The sequence below is a fragment of the Rhinoderma darwinii genome, chromosome 5 (genome assembly GCF_050947455.1).
Source record: "Rhinoderma darwinii isolate aRhiDar2 chromosome 5, aRhiDar2.hap1, whole genome shotgun sequence".
Classification (NCBI taxonomy): Eukaryota; Metazoa; Chordata; class Amphibia; order Anura; family Rhinodermatidae; genus Rhinoderma; species Rhinoderma darwinii.
The window spans coordinates 57,469,039-57,488,292 of record NC_134691.1 but is presented as its reverse complement, the minus strand read 5'-3'; the positions used below and the strand labels follow the sequence as shown (position 1 = coordinate 57,488,292).

The 19,254-nt window shown below is 39.8% G+C and overlaps 1 protein-coding gene across 2 annotated transcripts in view; it reads left to right on the top strand.

The window, feature by feature from the left end:
* CPNE3 (copine 3) overlaps positions 1-19,254 on the top strand; it is a 78,056-nt gene that overhangs the window by 38,486 nt on the left and 20,316 nt on the right. For both annotated transcript variants that reach the window (XM_075826027.1, XM_075826028.1), the window contains exons 3-8: positions 1,918-2,097; positions 2,851-2,925; positions 5,173-5,244; positions 6,114-6,197; positions 11,556-11,645; positions 18,555-18,653. In XM_075826027.1, coding sequence (XP_075682142.1) covers positions 1,918-2,097; positions 2,851-2,925; positions 5,173-5,244; positions 6,114-6,197; positions 11,556-11,645; positions 18,555-18,653 — 600 coding nt within the window. The remainder of the gene's footprint in view (positions 1-1,917; positions 2,098-2,850; positions 2,926-5,172; positions 5,245-6,113; positions 6,198-11,555; positions 11,646-18,554; positions 18,654-19,254) is intronic.

Sequence of the window (19,254 nt, the reverse complement as noted above, 5' to 3'; positions counted from 1 at the left end):
AAATCCCTCGCTCTAGTGAGCTCTCAGAATCCCCCCTCCTTTATCCTGGCTAGTGCCGGGAGAAACGAGGGGTTTGAACGGTCTAACCTCCTACACTGTGTGTCACCATTTTTTGAGCTAACACACAGTGTAGAAGGTTTACATACAGTAGTAAACACACACTGAACACAAACATACATAGAAATCCCTTACCTGCTCCAGTCGCCGCCGCTCCCTCCGGTCCATCCGCTCCGTCTGCTGCCGCTGCTCCATGTGCACAAGTCCGGAAGCCGCGACCGGGAGTAGTAATCTTACTGTCCGGCCGCGACTTCCGGTCCACAGGAAAATGGCGCCGGACGGCGCGCATTTCAAATTGAACTGTGTGGGAGCGGCGCATGCGCCGTTCCCACACAGCGGGGTACAATGTTAGTGGATGGAACGGGCCCCGTTCGCAGTCCCTATGGGACTGGAGCTGCCGTATTCCATGTCTGTATGTGTCGTTAATCGACACATACAGAAATGGAAAAAAAAATGGCAGCCCCCATAGGGAAGAAAAAGTGTAAAAATAAGAAAAAGTAACACACAAACACACAAATTAATCCAAACGTTTTTAATAAAGCACTAACATCTTTAACATATTAACATTTTTTATGTGGTAACACTGTTCCTTTAAAGGGGTAATGTGTGGCCATCTGGTTCCGTTTTCCCCTACAACCTTCTTCAGATGGGAGGTGCAACCTTGATGTAGGCTCCCAGGTGGACACTGGGGTGGCAGCCCAGGTAGAAAGAAGCCTTGGAGTGTGTTTTGGTCTCCCTAAGTTCGGCGAGGGGGGATCATCAATCCTCGATCCTATGGGTTGGAGGGTCGGGGAATGGTTATGCGGGGCCTATCTATTTTAAGAGAAGAGCTGCGATAGACCTCATGATAGCGGGACAAAGTAGGACAGGAGTCTAGGCCCTGTTCTAGTAATAGGTGCAGAGTCCAGAGGTGGGACTCGCACCTATTTGACATTTATGGCATATCCTGTGTATATGCCATAAATGTCCGGGATGAAAATACCTCTTCAAGCCTAGTGCAGGGCCTGAGAGGGTGGTGCATGACACAGAGGATTAAAGAACACCAAAGGGAGAATCACCACCCCTCAGGCCCACACATAACACAGTGTATCAGTTTTACCTAGTTTGTTCCTTTAGCTTAAATTCTACCTGCACTTTGATGTACAATAGTAGTATGTCAAGGGCTTGAGGCAGTTCGGACACCTTTAAGTACTATAAATTCATGGTTATAGCACAGGCATTGACAATATGACCACGCAAAACTTCAATTTCAGCAGTTAACCCATTCAGTTCCATTATCAAAGCTATGGCGACAGCTCAGGACCTAACTAAGGTCCCCAAGGCGGCTTTGGTAATTACCTGTAATGGCATACCAGTGCTATATCCTTACAGATGCCTGTATATATTTCTGTGCACGGGCCCAATATACTGGAATTTATAAATATGCCAGTATATTTTAAGTAAAAAACACAGTCTCTTTATGAGAGAAAAAAAAAGTAAAAACGAAAATAAATTATGTAAAATAGCTCTCCTCCCATAGGAAGAAGACCGTCTCTCTAGTGCCCCCTATAGGTGACTACCCTGTAAGTCAATGTTCGACCCTTTTATAGACCCTTGAAACATGGCTCTGGTTAATAGTCAATCCAGAGACGCCTATCTGTAGATGGCACTGTTTCGGAGTTGCTGCTCCTCATAAGTACAGATTAAGGTCCTGGTTGACTGAATGAGACAACGTGTCATTAAAATGACACAACACCCCATTTTTATGTATATTGTATCTTATATTTAATAAACATCTTATAAGTTAAAATAACCAAACATATTGGCACTGCACAGTAAAGTAACATTTCCTTACAGATGTTTCTCTCTTCTTTCTGACAGGTTGATCGCACAGAAAGAATTCAGAATTGTCTAAACCCCAAATTCTGCAAGAGGTTTTTGGTTGACTATTACTTTGAGATAGTCCAGAAGCTGAAGTTTGGGATTTATGATATTGACAATAATACACATGATCTGGGTGATGATGACTTTTTGGGAGAGTTTGAATGTACATTAGGGCAAGTGAGTAACATTCATTTTTACTAAATGTCATAGTGACCAAGATTTAGGGAAAGGGGCACATAATGCTATTTATCTGGGAGTTTAACGTAAGTTGCTGTGTTCTTCATCCTAGTTTTATCATGTGATATTCTTTTCATCATACAACTTTATCCATTTATTTATTACGTGTAATATTTGAAAGTAAATTTTCTATTTAAATTTACATTTTGTTCTTAAACTATATAAAAATTATATAAATAGAAAAAAAATGGCAAAACTAGAAATCATAATTGCATATACAATAGCGTACCAAGCATAGTTCTCCGCTATAAGTGATTGTATTACAAAAAGTGGTCTAGCCCTATTCCCAAATCTACAAATGGATCTATAGTTTCTGTTTAGCAACATATGTCTCCTACACAAATAAGAGTGAATCTCATGTCCTTTTTAGGTCCAAAATTCTGCGCTGTTTAATTTCTTAATATATCTGTATAGCGGTTGGAGTTCTGTCTTTCCTGATACAGAGCTCCAAATACAATGGAGCTGTACTTCAGGTCGTATAACTTGTTTACCGGAAACAGATAGAACTAAGAAATTAACTTTTACAAATTTGGCCAAAAAATTGTTTTCAACAACTTAAAAGAGGAAAGCTCATAGTTTTATATTTATTGGTGAATATTTTTTAATGTTTTTTTGTGAATAAAAATATTACATAAATCCTATTATCCATTGAATATTAACATTTCTATTATTATTATTTTTTTTTTTTAAAAGATTGTCTCCAGTAAGAAACTGACCAAACCTCTTATATTAAAAAATGGCAGGCCAGCAGGAAAAGGAACAATTACGGTATGGGGTTTATTATATTTTTAATCTCTGTCTGATAGTTTGTATTGGGTGTTTTTGTGATATAGATTGTGAAAAACCAACAGATAAATATATTTATTTGCATATGCTTAACAAAGGCTGATATGGACAGTCAGGTTATAGAAGAAGTGACTTCTACTTCTTTTCTTGGCTTATTATACACAGTGCCCACCAAAAGTTCCGGAACACCCTCATAACTTTTGAACGGCTCAAGGTAGAGGGTTGAAATTTGGTGGGATTTAATGTGGTCATAAAATCTACCAGTTAACGCAAAAAAAAACCCCACCACCACCCCTTTGGGGGCAGCAAAATCTTGAATGGCACGGGGGTTGAGTGGGGGCTCATTTGAAAGTGCTTTTGAATACGAAAACAATGCTGCAATCAATTTTTTTTCGCTGAGATATTTAACTTTAAAGTTATCATCTTCATTATCGGCTACCGTTGGCATTATCCAAAATGTAACGCGCGGGAAAAATCCTAAGTGTGTGTGTGTGTGTGTGAGCTTGGGAATGTCACATCAAGGTGACTTTATATTACGTATTATTACAATCGGCCTCGGTGATAAAAAATTGACCTTGTCTATGATTAGAACAGGATTTCATGTGTACACATTTCGGTAGTCGCTTGTTGTGCTCCGCTCGAGACAGATGATGAGGATTATCATGGACAGTGAGCAGAACATCTAAAGCTTTATCGTCATTACTCGCATGTTTGGGTCTTCCGGATCGTGGTGCGTCTTTAAATGAACCGGTTATTTCGAAACGATGAACAGTTCTTTTAATAGTTGACAATGAAATTGGATCACGGATGGGATAAGTGGCATTGAATAAAGCTGCTACTTCTCAATAGGATCTTATTTTTTCTCGCCATACCCTCTAATCATCAATAAAGTGATCCTTTCTGTTTCTGTCAAATGCATTTTGTGATATGACAATAGAAATGTACAAAAATGAAAATTACTCTCCGAATTGGCGCTCTCTGAAATTCACAAGCGACTACCGAAATCCGTACACATGAAATTATGTTACAATTGTAGACAAGGTCCATTTTGTGTCGCCGAGGCCGATTTTAATAATACGTAATTTAAAGTCACCTTGATGTGACATTCGCAAGCACACACACACACACACACACACACACACACACACACACACACACACACACGCAAACGTGCCCACACACATTTAGGATTTTACCCGTGCAGTACATTTTGGGTAATGCTAACACCGGCGGTAGCCGATAATGAAGATGATAATTTTAAAGATTAATATCTCAGCGAAAAAAAATCCTATCCCAAACTCGATTGCGGCGTTGTTTTCGTATTGAAACAAGCTTTTAAATGAGCTTGACCCCCCCACGTGCCATTTAAGATTTTGCTGCCCCAACCCACCCCGCCGCCCCCAAAGGGGTGGGGTGTTTTTTTTTTTTTTTTTTGCGTTAACTGATAGATTTTATGACCCCATTAAATCCCGCCAAATTTCAACCCTCTACCTCGAGCTGTTCAAAAGTTATGAGGGTGTTCCGGAACTTTTGGTAGGCACTGTATATGTTATTCAGAGTGGAAAATGTGAATGTTACATTTATATGGTATACTGTGTGCTAGATATTATTTTAGCAATAATCCTGGGCTAAATTGTAAAAAAAAAAAAATCACTTCTAATTGGAGGCTACAATAAGTGGAGCTTTTACCCATTGTAGTTATTAGTTTTGCATTTTAATTTAACCTTTTAGTAATTTGGGGTTGAGTTAACAGCATAGCATAAATTATTTAGTTATAAATGATTAAATAGGCTGTCCGTGGTAGTTATAATAAGGGGAAGTGGTACACATTTAACCTTGTAATCCAAGGAATCAATGAGTCTTCCAAATGAGAGGCAATCTTTGCAGTGGATCTTCGCTCTTGCTAATAAGGCTAGAATCACACCTCGCGTATTTGTCGCAGATTTTTTTTAGCCAAAGCCAAAAGTGGTTTTCAAAGTAAGTATAACGGAAAACTTATACTTCTTCTTTCTCCTGAAAATCTGACTCAAAACCTGCAACAAATACATTGTGTGTGTGAATCTAGCCTAAAGCAAGGTCTATTACCTCTATATGCTCTATAAGGGTAGATACAAAGAAGTTGTGGAAATAGAACATAACATTACTTTCAAACTTTTATCCATCTAGCAATGCATTACTTACATTTTTTCGGGGTATTTCTCATGTATTTATCTATAACTTTCTTTCTAGATATTTGCAGAAGAAATTAAAGATAACAGAGTGGTGCAGTTTGAAGTTGAAGCAAGAAAATTGGACAAAAAGGTATTGGACCAAACCATAAAAAAATCATAATGCAAATTGAGTTGGGGAATGGCGCTAGGACACTCCAGAGCTAAGCTGGACAGCTGACACTGGTTGCAAAGTATATGAAGTTCTAAGGAAAGGCCTATATTTCTTAAATGGGTGGTCGTTTCTTATAAATTAGTCTCATGTGCCCTAAAATAAGTCATGATACTTACTAATTATATGTCTTCCAGGTTATTGTGGGGAAATGGGACAATGTAAACACTCCACGCTTCCTCCACATGAAGTTATTACTCCCTTCCCACCATTTACGGCCCTATAATTATACGGGCACATCTGTTGTGACTGATCGCCGCCACCCTGCCGTAAAAACTGGGATTGGAGAAAACATATCCATCCCTTTTAGACTTTGTTATGCCCCAATGAATGGTGATCACTACATCAACATAGGGAAGAGACACCATTTGTCGCCCGATCGTCAGTCACGATGATAGCGATTACTAATTTTAAGGGACAGCACTGAGCCTGACTAAGGAATATCCTGTTTATTATTCACATGCATTATGACAAAAACGAAAGAATAAACGTAAACATAATCTAGGGGACGAAAAAATAAATGAAATTTAATTAAATAATTGGTAAAAAGAAAAAAATGTATGTACCAAAAAATGATAAATAAAAAAATCTTTATCAGTATATTAGGTCCGCATATTATACCGGGCAAAACTCCTCTCAAAGCAACAAAATTGAGGGCTATGATGTAATAAATAGGGACATAGTCACAAAACTAAAATTCTGGGACACCTTTGACTGTTTGCTTTGTTTACTGGTATTGCAGGACATTGTAAGTGTGACCTCTAGACTATTTTATATATCCTTTTTTGCAGGATTTATTTGGAAAATCGGACCCTTACTTGGAGTTTCACAGGCAAACTGAAGATGGAAGATGGCAGATGGCCCACAGAACAGAGGTCAGGATCCTTAACTTATAGCTACAAAAATCAATTTAATTCTATTACATGCATTTTTTGAAACCTTTTTAAGTCTCTTCTTTTATTCCATATTAAATAAATAAACCTAGGTTCCAATTTGTGCCATGTCAATAAAGCTCCTGGAATTTAGTAGGTACTCCTTCTCCTCGCGGAGATCCAGCTAGAGGGAGTCTTTAGGGCAATGTATACTGGGAAAAAAATATGCAAAATAGCTCTTCTCCAGAAGGAGGAAAACTATCGCTTGTGCCACCAGAAACACCCATTATGGTTGGGTTGATAGCCTGAGTCGTCTTTCAAGGCTCTATAAAGGGCAGGACATAAAAAAAAATATTAAAGGGTAGCTACCTCTAGTTGGCACTAGAGAAACACTTTTATTCCGTCTGAAGAACATCTAATTTGCATAATTAAACATATAAATTGAAAAAAACAATGGGGCAAATTTACTAAGACTGGCTTATCGAACGCCAGTCTTAATATGAAACTCGCAGTAGATGCGACTAAGTTATTAAGAGACGCGAGCCTCTTAATTAATTTGTTGTATCTTCTGCTGTCACTGCTCCAGAATAGGAAATTTCATGCTAGCTGTGAGCTGGCATAGATCTCTTTTAAAATTTATGCCAGTTTCTGGCATAAATGATAGTAAATACGTCAGGCCGTGGGTGGAGGGGGGTTGTAAAGCGTTAATAAGTTTGTAAAATTTTGCACAAGTATAGCATGAACAGTGGTTGGTTACCTCTGGCACCACCAATCTCAGGAGAAGCAGTAGAATTGCATAAATAAAATCCGTCCTTTATTCTCCACACATCAGACTTTTTGGCAGGGTCTGGCAACTCCAGATTGTTGTTTCGGCTCTTGCCAAAAATTTTATTCTCTACTGACAAAAATCTGAATATGTCTAAGGGCAGTATAATCTACAAAGTGTAGTCTACTTGATTGCTGGTGATCAGATTGTTCTTGTTTTTGCATAAAAGTAACCTTTGCAATGTTTTATATTCAGTATATCTGAAACGGTAATGTATTTCTTTATACCCTCATGTCTGGATCCTGACTAACTTTGCACGTCAGATGATTTCAAATTATTAGGTACTTTCTGTTGTCATTTTTTCAAAATCTTGTAATTTGAGTAGAAGGCACCATTTATACAGTTTATAATAAACTCAAGGAAAATGTTGGGCTTTATTGCAAATAGTTGCCAAATGTTTCCAAATTCTCATAATATCAGTAGACGGCATCATTGTTACTGTCTGTTTATGACCCAAAGGCTTAAAGTTAAAGGGGTTGTCCCAAGTTGATAAATGTAGCTAGTTAGCTTCCCCATAAAAAGTTAATAACTTTTCTAATTACCTGTCCGTCGTCCAGCGATGTCGTTTTCTTGGGATTCTTGATTGAAGTTCACATCGGTCCCTCTTTGTATCTTGCTCGTTGCCTAGGTTCCCGGCCACCGCTATTTACCTTTAGCGGTGGCCGCGCATGCGTATTGACATCCTCTCCGCACTGAGCAGAGGATGTCATTGATCGCGTGAACGCACCTCTCGGCGCATATCGGCGCATGCGCAGTAGATGCAAGGCGAGGCACCAGTCGCGAGGAGAAGTCTGCGCTCCACTAAAGGTAAGTGTACAACTGTATATATATTTATATATATATATGAGTGTATGTGTGTGCGTTTCTGTGTATATATGTGTGTTTGGGTATGTGTTGTTTTTTTTTTTTTAAATGTGTGTTTGTGTATAAGTTTGTGTGTTTGTGTAACTGTGTGTTTGTGTGCGTTTGTGTATATATGGGTGTGTTTGTGTGTGTTTGTCTATATGTGTGTGTTTATGTGTGCGTTTGTGTATATATGGGTGTATATGTGTTTGTGTATATGTTTGTGCGTGTGTGTTTGTGTATATATGGGTGTGTTTGTGTATGTGTGTTTATTTGTGTGTGTCTCTGTATATGTGTGTGTGTGTTTGTGTGTTTATGTGTGTGTGTTTGTGTATATATGGGTGTGTTTGTGCATATGTGTGTATATGCTTGTGTATTTTTGTATATATATATATATGTGTGTTTGTGTATATGTGTGTTTGTGTATATATGGGTGTATTTGTGTACATGTGTTTGTGTATATGTGTGTTTTTTTGAGTTTATGTGTCTGTGTTTGTGTATATATAGGTGTGTTTGTGCATGTGTATATGTTTGTGTGTATATGTTTGTGTGTGTTTTTGTATATGTGTGTGTTTGTGTGTATATGTGTGTGTTTGTGTGTATATGTTTGTGTGTGTTTGTGTAATATATGGGTGTGTGTTTATATGTGTTTGTGTATATGTTTGTGTGTGGTTGTTTGTGTGTGTGTAGGTGAGTATAAGTATTGGTATTGTTCACATTGATAACTTTTTTTTTTCTGTTGTTGCAGATTTTGATGTACCGATTGGACTACACCTTCGATTCGTTGGACTACTGCGTAGATCTACGTTTTTTGAAAATTTTAATAAAATGGTTAACGAGGGTTTTGTTGGGGATTTCTTATTTCAATAAAAAAAAATAGTATTTGTGTTTTTTTTTAAACTTTATTAGTGCCTAGATAATGGCAGTTGGCTGATTGACAGCGTCCATTATTAAGGCGGTACTTAGTGTTAGCCGGTGCAGAGGCTAGCACTAACCACCCATTATTACCCCGGTACCCACCACCACCAGGGGTGCCGGGAAGAGCTTGGTACGATCCAGCACCCGACCATCTGTTGTGATGGTCGGGTACTGGGGCGGCCGTAGGCTGGTATTATGAGGCTGGGAAGGGCCAAAAACAGTGGACCTTCCCACCCTTGTAATGCTAGGCTGCTGCTGCTGTGTTGTATCGGGCTGGTTATAAAAATGTGGGGGATCCCCACGTCGTTTTTTTTTTAAATGTAACAATAGACGTTGGGTCCCCCACATTTTTAATAACCAGCCATATACAAGGCCGCAGCAGTCTGGCATTACACGGGTGGGAGGGGCCACTGGTTTAGTACATTCCCAGGCTAATAACACTGTGTTTGTGGCTGGTTATGATAAATTGGGTGGAACCCCATGTCTTTTTAATAAAAATAATAAATAAATAATAATAAAAAAATGACGTGGGGTCCCCCCCACTTTTATAACCAGCCAGATACAACACAGCAGCAGCAGCCTAGCATTACAAGGGTGGGAAGGTCCACTGTTTTTGGCCCTTCCCAGCCTCATAATACCAGCCTGCGGCCGCCCCAGAGCCCGACCATCACAACAGATGGTCGGGTAGTGGATCGTACCCAGCTCTTCCCGGCACCCCTGGTGGTGGTGGGTACCGGGGTAATAATGGTGTTTAGTGTTAGCCTCTGTACCGGCTAACACTAAGCCTCCCCTTAGTAATGGACCTTGTCACTCAGACAGCGGCCATTACTAAAGTGGTAGTAATAAAATTTGAAAAGAAAAGACAAAGATATAGATAAAATATTTTATTGAAATAAAGCACCCCCAACACAACCCTCATTAATCATTTTATTGTAGAAAAAAAAACCGTCATCTAAGTAGTCCTCGAAACCGACGTAGTCCAAACACCAAACCTGTAAAGAATATATATAAAAAAAAAAAATGAAATAAAACCTGTCGTAGCCTTAGTTTCCGTTTTTCTTGTGTGATACTGACTGTTATACCATGTATAGAAGCCTGCGGCAAAGTTGGCTTAGATACAGCGCGCCAGCAGACAGTATCATACATGGCCATACAGACATTTATACCATCAAACATACATACATGCAAACAAACATACATACATACATATATACATACAAGCAAGCACATATATACATGCAGACATACATACATGCAAACATACATACTTGCATGCTACCATATATACAAACATGCACATATATACATACATGACAACATACATGCAAACATACATACATGAAAACATACATGCACATATACACATACATGCACATATACACATACAAACATGACAACATACATGCAAACATACATACATGAAAACATACATACATGCAAACATACATACACATATACACATACAAACATGACAACATACATACAAGCAAACATACATACATACAAGCAAACATACATACATACATACAAGCAAACATACATACATACATGCAAACATACATACTTGCATGCAACCATACATACAAACATGCACATATATACATACATGAAAACATACATACATGCAAACATACATTCAAACATACATGCACATATACACATACATGCACATATACACATACAAACATGACAACATACATACATCACAACATACCTACATGTACATATACACATACATACATACATACCAACATACATACAAAAATAAACTCACCTAAGACGTTCCTACGAAGAGCTGAACGGTCCCGTCACTTTTCTTCTTACTGCTCCCATTCACAATAACATAGCGGTGCGCGCAGATGACGTTATCACGTGGGCCTGATATGATTACGTCATCTGCGCCACAACGCATTGTTACTATGAATGCGAGCGGCGCCAAGAAGAAGGAAGATGGCAAGTGACGGGACCGTTCAGAGCGCCGTTAGAACGTCTTAGGTGAGTTTATTTGTTTTATATATTTTTAGTTGTTCGCCGGGTGCTGATGCAGCACCGGTGCGGCGGATACACAAATTACATGTAGTGACGGGGGGGGGGGGGGGGGGAGAGAGAAGTTGTTTGCCGAAACGGGGTGAATGTAGTGTAGTGTAGTGTTGGTGACATTCACGGTAAGTTCGTCTCAATCGGGCTTACCATGCCCGCTTGAGACGAACATTCTCCCGATGCTGCTAGAACTACAGTATCTAGCAACATCGGGAGCGCGCACACTGCAGAGCAGAGCGGCTTGATTGACATCGAGCCGCTCACGCCCCTTTTTAGAAAAGATAACCAGCACCAGTTATCAAGTGTAAAAAAAAGGCACTTAGGAAATGAATTTTTAACATTTTTTAACAGCAAATGTTTTAAAATTCATTTCCTGCTTAGAATGTGTAAAAAAAAAAATTTTAGTCAACTTGGGACAACCCCTTTAAGCTCTTGGGCTCCAAAGCAAAATCTGTAGCCGTCCCCCTAACTATCAATCGTCATTCATAGTATTGACTTGTTCGAAGGAGGAAAAGGGACCATTTGGGCCTCCTCAGATTGCAACTTGTGAATAGACCCGTATGCTGTCTGCCAGTCTGTGCACCCCAGGAACAGTTGGTGTACAAGGTGGTTGAACTGATGGTCCTGACATGACCCTAACAAAATCAAACTATGCATTTTTATTATATGTAATATGTATATGTTAGTATACTGGTCTACATGATATGTGAAAATTGTGTCTGTATATTTTGTAGGTCATCAAGAACAATCTGAATCCTGTGTGGAGACCCTTCAAGATACCACTTCAGGCTCTCTGTAATGGGGACATGGACAAGTCTATCCGGGTGAGTTGCTGTGGTAGTTGTGTATTGAATGGGTAGAATATTGGGCACATATTTTATCTTTGTGTCTGTAGGATTAGCTTTTTACCTGAGAAATTATACTAAAATGATTCTGTGTCTTCTCCAAAGAAGACTGTAGACTCTGTTTCTGGTCTTCCATCTAATATTGTGTGCGTCATACAGTCTGGAATATGTTACTTCATGCATTTAGGGGGGTTTACTTGTCTATCTGTAAAGAACGAAGAGAAACAGAATGAAGGAAATGTCAGTATTGTAGACCTATGCCAACACTACAGGCAAGAATTTTCAGACATGCATCCAAGCTGCAATTTTAGAATTTGCAGCACAATGGGTAAATGTTGCACCATTGTTCAGGGCATAAAACTGTTGGCACAAATGCACTTTATAATTATGCCCCTTTGTGTTGGAGTTCTTCACCATTTTCAAAATCTCTCTTAGGGTATGTTCACACGTAGTCAACAAAAACGTCTGAAAATCCAGAGCTGTTTTCAAGGGAAAACAGACCCTGCTTTTCAGACGTTTTTTTACCAACTCGCATTTTTCGCTGCGTTTTCACGCCGTTTTCGCGGCGTTTTTTACGTCCGTTTTTGGAGCTGTTTTCATTGGAGTCTATGAGAAAACAGCTCCAAAAACGTCCAAAGAAGTGTCCTGCACTTCTTTTGACGAGGCTGTATTTTTACGCGTCGTCGTTTGACAGCTGTCAAACGACGACGCGTAAATAACAGGTCGTCTGCACAGTACGTCGGCAAACCCATTCAAATGAATGGGCAGATGTTTGCCGACGTATTTGAGACGTATTTCCAGACGTAAAACGAGGCAAAATATCTGAAATTTGTCCGTGTGAACATACCCTTAGTCCTGTCGAGTCTTTTTTGTAAAATCCAGACTGAAATCCTGATCATTTTTAGCTGACAAAGGTGCATGGTCCACTAGGGCATGTGGATATCGTAGAGGGGGGCCCACCTCTATTAGCCAAAGCAAAGAGCCGATCACAAAGACTGCCTCTCGCTCCGGCAGACATGCCCCATCCTGTACTACATGTAAATCTACATTTTCCAGTGTTTCAGGGGTAGTGTGTGGCTGACCGCAGCTCCCTCAGGTCCTAATAGATGATAACTGGAAAGGAGGGGGATACTGAAGCCGACCCACAGCAATTGGCTGATTGCCAAGCCGGTTTAATTTAAAAAGGGTCTGTCTTCATGAGATCCCCTTTAAGGGTAAAGGTACACTATGCTAAACCATGTCGATTTGTGGTAAAACTGCATGCTATTGTGTTTACGGATGCATATTGGCCAAACCATGGCCGCCTTGTTTGGCCTTGTCCTAAGAATATCAGAGTTCACTCTTGTAATGGACTTTGTGACCGTGGAAGCTGCACGTGGATAGGACAAGTTGCCAGCCCCTGAATATAATCCAAAAGTTTTCATTTACTGACTACAAGGAAACATATTGACAATGATTTGGAATTTTATGTTTCAATAATTTTTTATTGAAGGTTTTCAAGAAAAAATAAACTGTACATCAAACAATGCAATTGGCATCCGGGGGCAATCCCCATAAAATGAATCATGACAGACAAATATATTCCAAATATTGCCACATTTAAAAAAAAGAAAGAAGGAATAAAAGGGAGGGGGAGAAAGAGGGGAAAAAAGGGGGAAAGGTAGGAGAATGAGGGTCAAATGTCTCCTAGGCAAAATGAACCTAAGGCCTAATTCACATGAGCGTATTTCACGTCCGTGTTACGCGCGTGAAAATAACGCACGTCACACGGACCTATGCAAGTCAATGGGGCCATTCAGACATTCTGTGTTTTTCACGCAGCGTGTGTCCGCTGCGTGAAACTTAATGCATGTCCTATACTTGTGCATTTTTTGCGCATCACGCACCCATTGAAGTCAATGAGTGCGTGAAAATGACGCACATCCGTGTGCTGTGCGTGATTCACGCAACAGTTGCTAAAGGAATTATTTTGAAAAAGAAAACCACCTCCTTCAGTTTATTTTGCTGACGTGAAACGCGTGACATACTGATGACATACGCGCGTAAAAAAATGCAGACACGCACCATACACTGATGTCACACGGAACTGCAACGCAGGAAAAATACTGCGTTTTTTACGCATGCAAAATGGACACGTTCGTGTGAATAAGGCCTAAGAGATCATCCCAAGGTAACTGAGCTATGGCTGCCAAACTTGAAGGAAGACCTCTTTCCTTATCTGAGACCATACAGCTTAAACGGTCACGGACCATAATCCAATTCAGTTTAGTTTTAACCAGATGAAGAGGAATTACAGGACTTTTCCAGGATGTAGCTAAAGCCATTCTGGCTGCCAGGAAAAGAAAGGACACAAATTTATGAGAGGCCTTAGATAATCCAGGGATGGTCTCATTAAGTAATGCCTGTGACGGGGAAAGTTTCAAGTTAATCTGAGTTATAGAATATGACTTATTAAAGATTAGTCACCAGAACCGGCGCACCTTCGGGCAACCCCACCATATATGCAGAGGGTCTCCCACACATCCACAGCGGCTGAAGCAGGAAGATGAGGAAGAAGGGAGCATCTTGACTATTCTAGAGGGAACTAAGTACCATCGTAAAAATACTTTATTTTAAATACTTACATTTTTGCAGTAGGTACTGCCATATCTTGCCATTCCCTTACAGTATAGGTTGTGTGTAAGTACCTTTCCCACATAGACATATTTGACAGTTTGTCTGAAGGAAAAAACAAAAATGAGTAAATATTACATGAGATGATGACCACAAAGAATTATTTAAGCATAAATTCTCAAATACTGAATTACTTTGCAGGACCAAAGTAGGTTTAAATGAGGACCTAAAATGGTGAATCTGGTGAAAGCGAAAAATCTTAGAGTCCGGCATGTGATGTATAGACTGATAAAAATTACAGGGTTTTTACGCCCAGTCTATCAAAGTAGTGTCCAATACGGTATAGATTTTTATCTTACCACCATTGGAACCCTGATGGTTGCATTCCAGGAGCAAAGGTAGGATTAGCAAATAATCTGCTGCAGGCGTGTGTGTAGAACAGATCCGGAACCTGTGACTCAACATATCCCACAGCGCCAAGGAAGAACAGAGGAGCGGGCATAACACAGGTGGTCATTGTCATTGAGATATTGGCCTATAATTTTGACAAGAAGAGGAGTCTTTACCTGGTTTTGGGATCACCGAAATGTACACCCTAAGGGCTTCAGGTCCATGAGATCCACCATCTCGCAAAGCATTAAAGAGGGTGACCAAGTGAGGGGCTAATACATCCGCAAATTTTTATAGTATAGGTTAGAGAACCCATCTGGTCCTGGGGATTTAGCTGATTTGAGAGATTTAAGCGATATAGGGGCCTCCATATTATCTCTGTGAGGGTCTGTCAATACGGGCAAGGAGATATCCTGAAATAAAGCATCAGCTTTCAATTTATCTAGCTGGGGAGGGAATTTGTACAGGGAGGAGTAGAATGAAAATAAACTATTGAGAACCTCTTTAGGGTGTTGCGTAAGATTACCGTTTGCTAGCCTTAGTTTAGGGACCATAAAGTTACGGGACAATGGAGCAAGTTTCCGAGATAAGAGGGTGCCTGGTTTGTCACTTTGGGCAAAAAAATCTATATTGCGTCCAACGGATGTAACGTTCTGCGATAGTAGTAAGGCATAAGTTCCGTTCCGTATGGGCATCTTCAATTTTAGAGCGTAAATCAAGTTTGTTATCTGTCTTTTGTTGTCGTACTAAAGCAAAGTAAGCCGCTTCCTTATCTTTAAGACTTTGGTCTCTAGTTCTTTCTAGACGTGAGGCAATCTGAATGAGTTTCCCTCTAAGGGTAGCTTTGTGGGCCTCCCAGTTAATATCTGGGGAAGTGTCAGTCGCACAATTAATTTGGAAATAGTGTTCAAGTTCAGTTACAATTTCCTTGGATATTTGGGGATTTGTCAGAAGGGACTCGTTCAAACGGCATGAACTAGACCGAGGTTTAAGCCAGACGCAATCCAATGTAAACAAAACCAAGTCATGACCTGACCACGAAATGGGGTGTATTTTGGCATGGAGCAGAATATTTAAGAGCTGAGATGGAAGGAAGAGATGATCTATGCGAGAGTAAGACAAGTGGGCATGAGAATAAAAGGTGTAATCCCTGGTGGAGAGATTATCGGATCTCCAAGCATCAACAAAATCATGGGAGTGTAAGAGTTTGGCTAATTGCAACCCCTGCTGAGGGGGGGGGGGGGGGCCTGCGATCGTTTTGTCAAGGTGATCCAATGCTACATCAGAATCCCCACCTAAAAACACTTTAGCAAGGAAATGAGGAAGTCGTTTTCTGAACATTGCATTGAAAAAACCTATTTGGCCTTCATTTGGAGCGTAATAAGAAATAAATGTGACCTGGGTGTCCTGTAGTGTACCATTGATAAGCAAGTACTTGCCCTCAGGGTCTGCCACCATGGTTTGATGTGCGAAGGGAAGGTTTTGTTTGAAAAAGATGCCCACTCGTCTCTTCTTTTCCGCAGCTACCGCTAGATAATACAAAGGATAATGATTATGCATAAATTTATGACAAGAGTTAGTGGAAATATGCCGTTCTTGTAGAAACACAATATCACAATGCAAGGATTTATATGTTTGGAATGCTTGCCACCGTTTAGTCGGCGAGTTGAGACCTTGAACATTGTGAGTGACCATTTTAAACGAGGATGGAGGGTCAGCCATGACCAAAATGTTCACAGAAAGCACAATTCCGAAGACATTCGACCATCATAAGAATTATGTGAGAATTAGATCAGCTCTGCATCAAGAATTTGCAAGTTCAGGTGGTAGGAGTCAAAGGTCGGGACAAAGACATGACCTGGCAGGTGCCTGTCAATTTTACACTGACAGGCAATAATACGCTGCAATACAGAAGTATTGCAGTGTATTATAAAAGCGATCAGAAGATCGCATGATGAAGTCCCCTAGTGAGACTAAAAATAAAGTTATCAAAAAGTTTAATAAAGTAAATAATAAATAAATAAAAATCTAAAATAAAAAAAACCACTTTTTCCCTTATTAAATACTTTTATTATGAAAAAAAACCCCCAAAAATTAAAACATTACACGTATTTGGTATTGCCGCGTCCGTAACGACCCCACCTATAAAGAGATTGTTATTTAACCCACACAGTGAATGCCGTAAAAAAGTAAAATAAAAAACAATGCCAGAATTGCTGTTTTCTGTTCATTCTGCCTTCAAAAAAAATTTGATAAAAAGTCGCATGTACTCCAAGTACCAATAGAAACTAGAAGTCGTCCCGCAAAAAACAAGCCCTCATAAAGCTGCATTGCCATAAAAATAAAACAATTACGGCTCTTAAAATATGGAGACACAAAAACAAATAATTTTGAAAAAAAAGTGTTTTTACTGTGTAAAAGTAGTAAAACATACAAAATCGATATACATTTGTTATCGCCACAATCGTGACAACCGGCTGAATAAAGTTATTATGTTATTTATACCACACGGTAAACGGTGTAAATCTAAGACGCAAAAAAGAGTGGCGAAATGTATGTGTTTTTTTCCATTACCACCGCAAAAAAGTTAATAAACATATTGTACCCCAAAATGGTGCTATTAAAAAATACAACTTGTCCTGCAAAAAACAAGACCTTATACAGCTATGTCGACGCAAAAATAAAAAAGTTATAGCTCTTGAAATTCGACGATGGAACCCAAAGCGGCTGAGCGCTCACACGAGCGTTTCAGCTGCTTCGTTCTAGCGATTGGAGGGGGTCTCAGTGCTCGGACCCCCACCAATCCAAATTTCTGACATGTCACTATGACATGTCAGAAGTTTGTCAAACGTTTAGCTACACTTTAAGGGGTTAATATTGATGTTTTTCTCTGCACAAGTCTTTTGCAATATGGGGTTTGTTTAATAAACTCTGCTCTTTGTATATTGTAAATAGGGCAGTTGCGTGACTGTGGATCGTGTGGTAGCACAACTTTAGGAGGGGGATCGGGCACTGCTTCTTACCTATGACCTGGTAGATACTAAATTACATGATGGCATTCTGATTTGTCTTTTAGAAATTCTATTTTACTAATGTATTAGGGGGAGTTCACATAAGAGGTTTTTGACGCGGAAACAACGCCGCAAAACGCGCCAAAAATGCCTCCCATGGGGAGGCTTTTTTTTCCCGTGAGCGGAAAAACCGGCTAGGGGGGAAAAAGAAGGGACATGCCCTATCTTCGGGCGTTTACGCCTCTGACCTCCTATTGACATCAATGGGAGGCAGAGAAAGCGTATTTTGCGACGTTTTATGGCCGCGGGCGAAAAACGCAGTGAAAATCGGCATGCAGGCAGATTTTCGTCCTGCAAAAAACTCAGTGTGAACCCAGCCTTAGGTTGCTTATAGGTGAATTGTTGAGTATCCTTTCACTGGCCTTTCATTGTTTAGTTTGGTCGAAAATCTGGTAGGTAGAGTTGGGTAGTTTGGTGCTTTAGTGAATGTTCTAGAATAATTGTACTTTTCAGTAATTTTGGAAATCCACCCGAAATGTGATCTTCTAACATGTCTGTGGATCGATCAGTGGAGCTCGCAAGCTTAGACTTCCGCCAGTTACCGGCACTATAGAGAGTCGAAATCCCTTCAGCGCCACTTGCAAAATAGGATCAGGCATTCAATAAAGCAATGCATCTCCTCCAAGGTAATCCGTGGTGCTCCAAACTCCAGAATCAATGTATCTATGACCATTAATTTGCCATTTTCCAATAAATTTGTTATATATCGATTGCATTGGTCTTATCGTGTATCTAGAATAAGAAGTATGATTTATCATTTAACCCTTTTTTCTCTTTGCCACTGTGTCTCATTAAATTTTTTCCTTTGTTCCAGGTTGAGTGTTACGACTATGACAATGATGGGTCTCATGACATAATCGGAGTCTTTCAGACCACCATGTCTAAACTGAAGGAAGCAAATCGCTCAATGCCAGTAAGTGATCACCAGCTAGTAAATATACCAGAGTCATCTCTCCTCACCATGTGTAGAGATATTACATGGGAAACCAGATAAACTCAGCAGATTAATGAACCTCAAAATCTTGTCTTTTTTTAAAGCTGCAGAAATTAAAGGGGAATTTTAACCTTTTAGTTATTCTGTTAACTGTACTAGAATAATATGGCACATTTTTTTGTAAATCACCCGAACCCTTATCATGCAGGCAACTTTTATTTGCGGTAAAATTGCAACCGTCGTGCAACTTCAATTATTGTCTTTGTCGGAGTTCCTGCAATTATTGCAAGTCATCCTGTTACAATGTTTTTCCCCCATAGAAAAACATTGATGTTGCAGTAACCCCAATTTTGTCACGGTCACTGTGCCTAATGTGAAGTCTGACACCGCGTCTCTTCTATATATCGGCCGTGTTTCCAAGAGATAAGCTATGTCAGGTTCTCTGCAGTTATAGTGTCTGCATGCTGTTTTTCGCTTCTTTACCTTTTGGCTAAGATCAAGTGTAGTACCTGCCCAAGCTGAGCTTAGTAATCATCCCTGCCGGTGGAAGTTTGGACCATCGTAGGGGGATGACAGAACG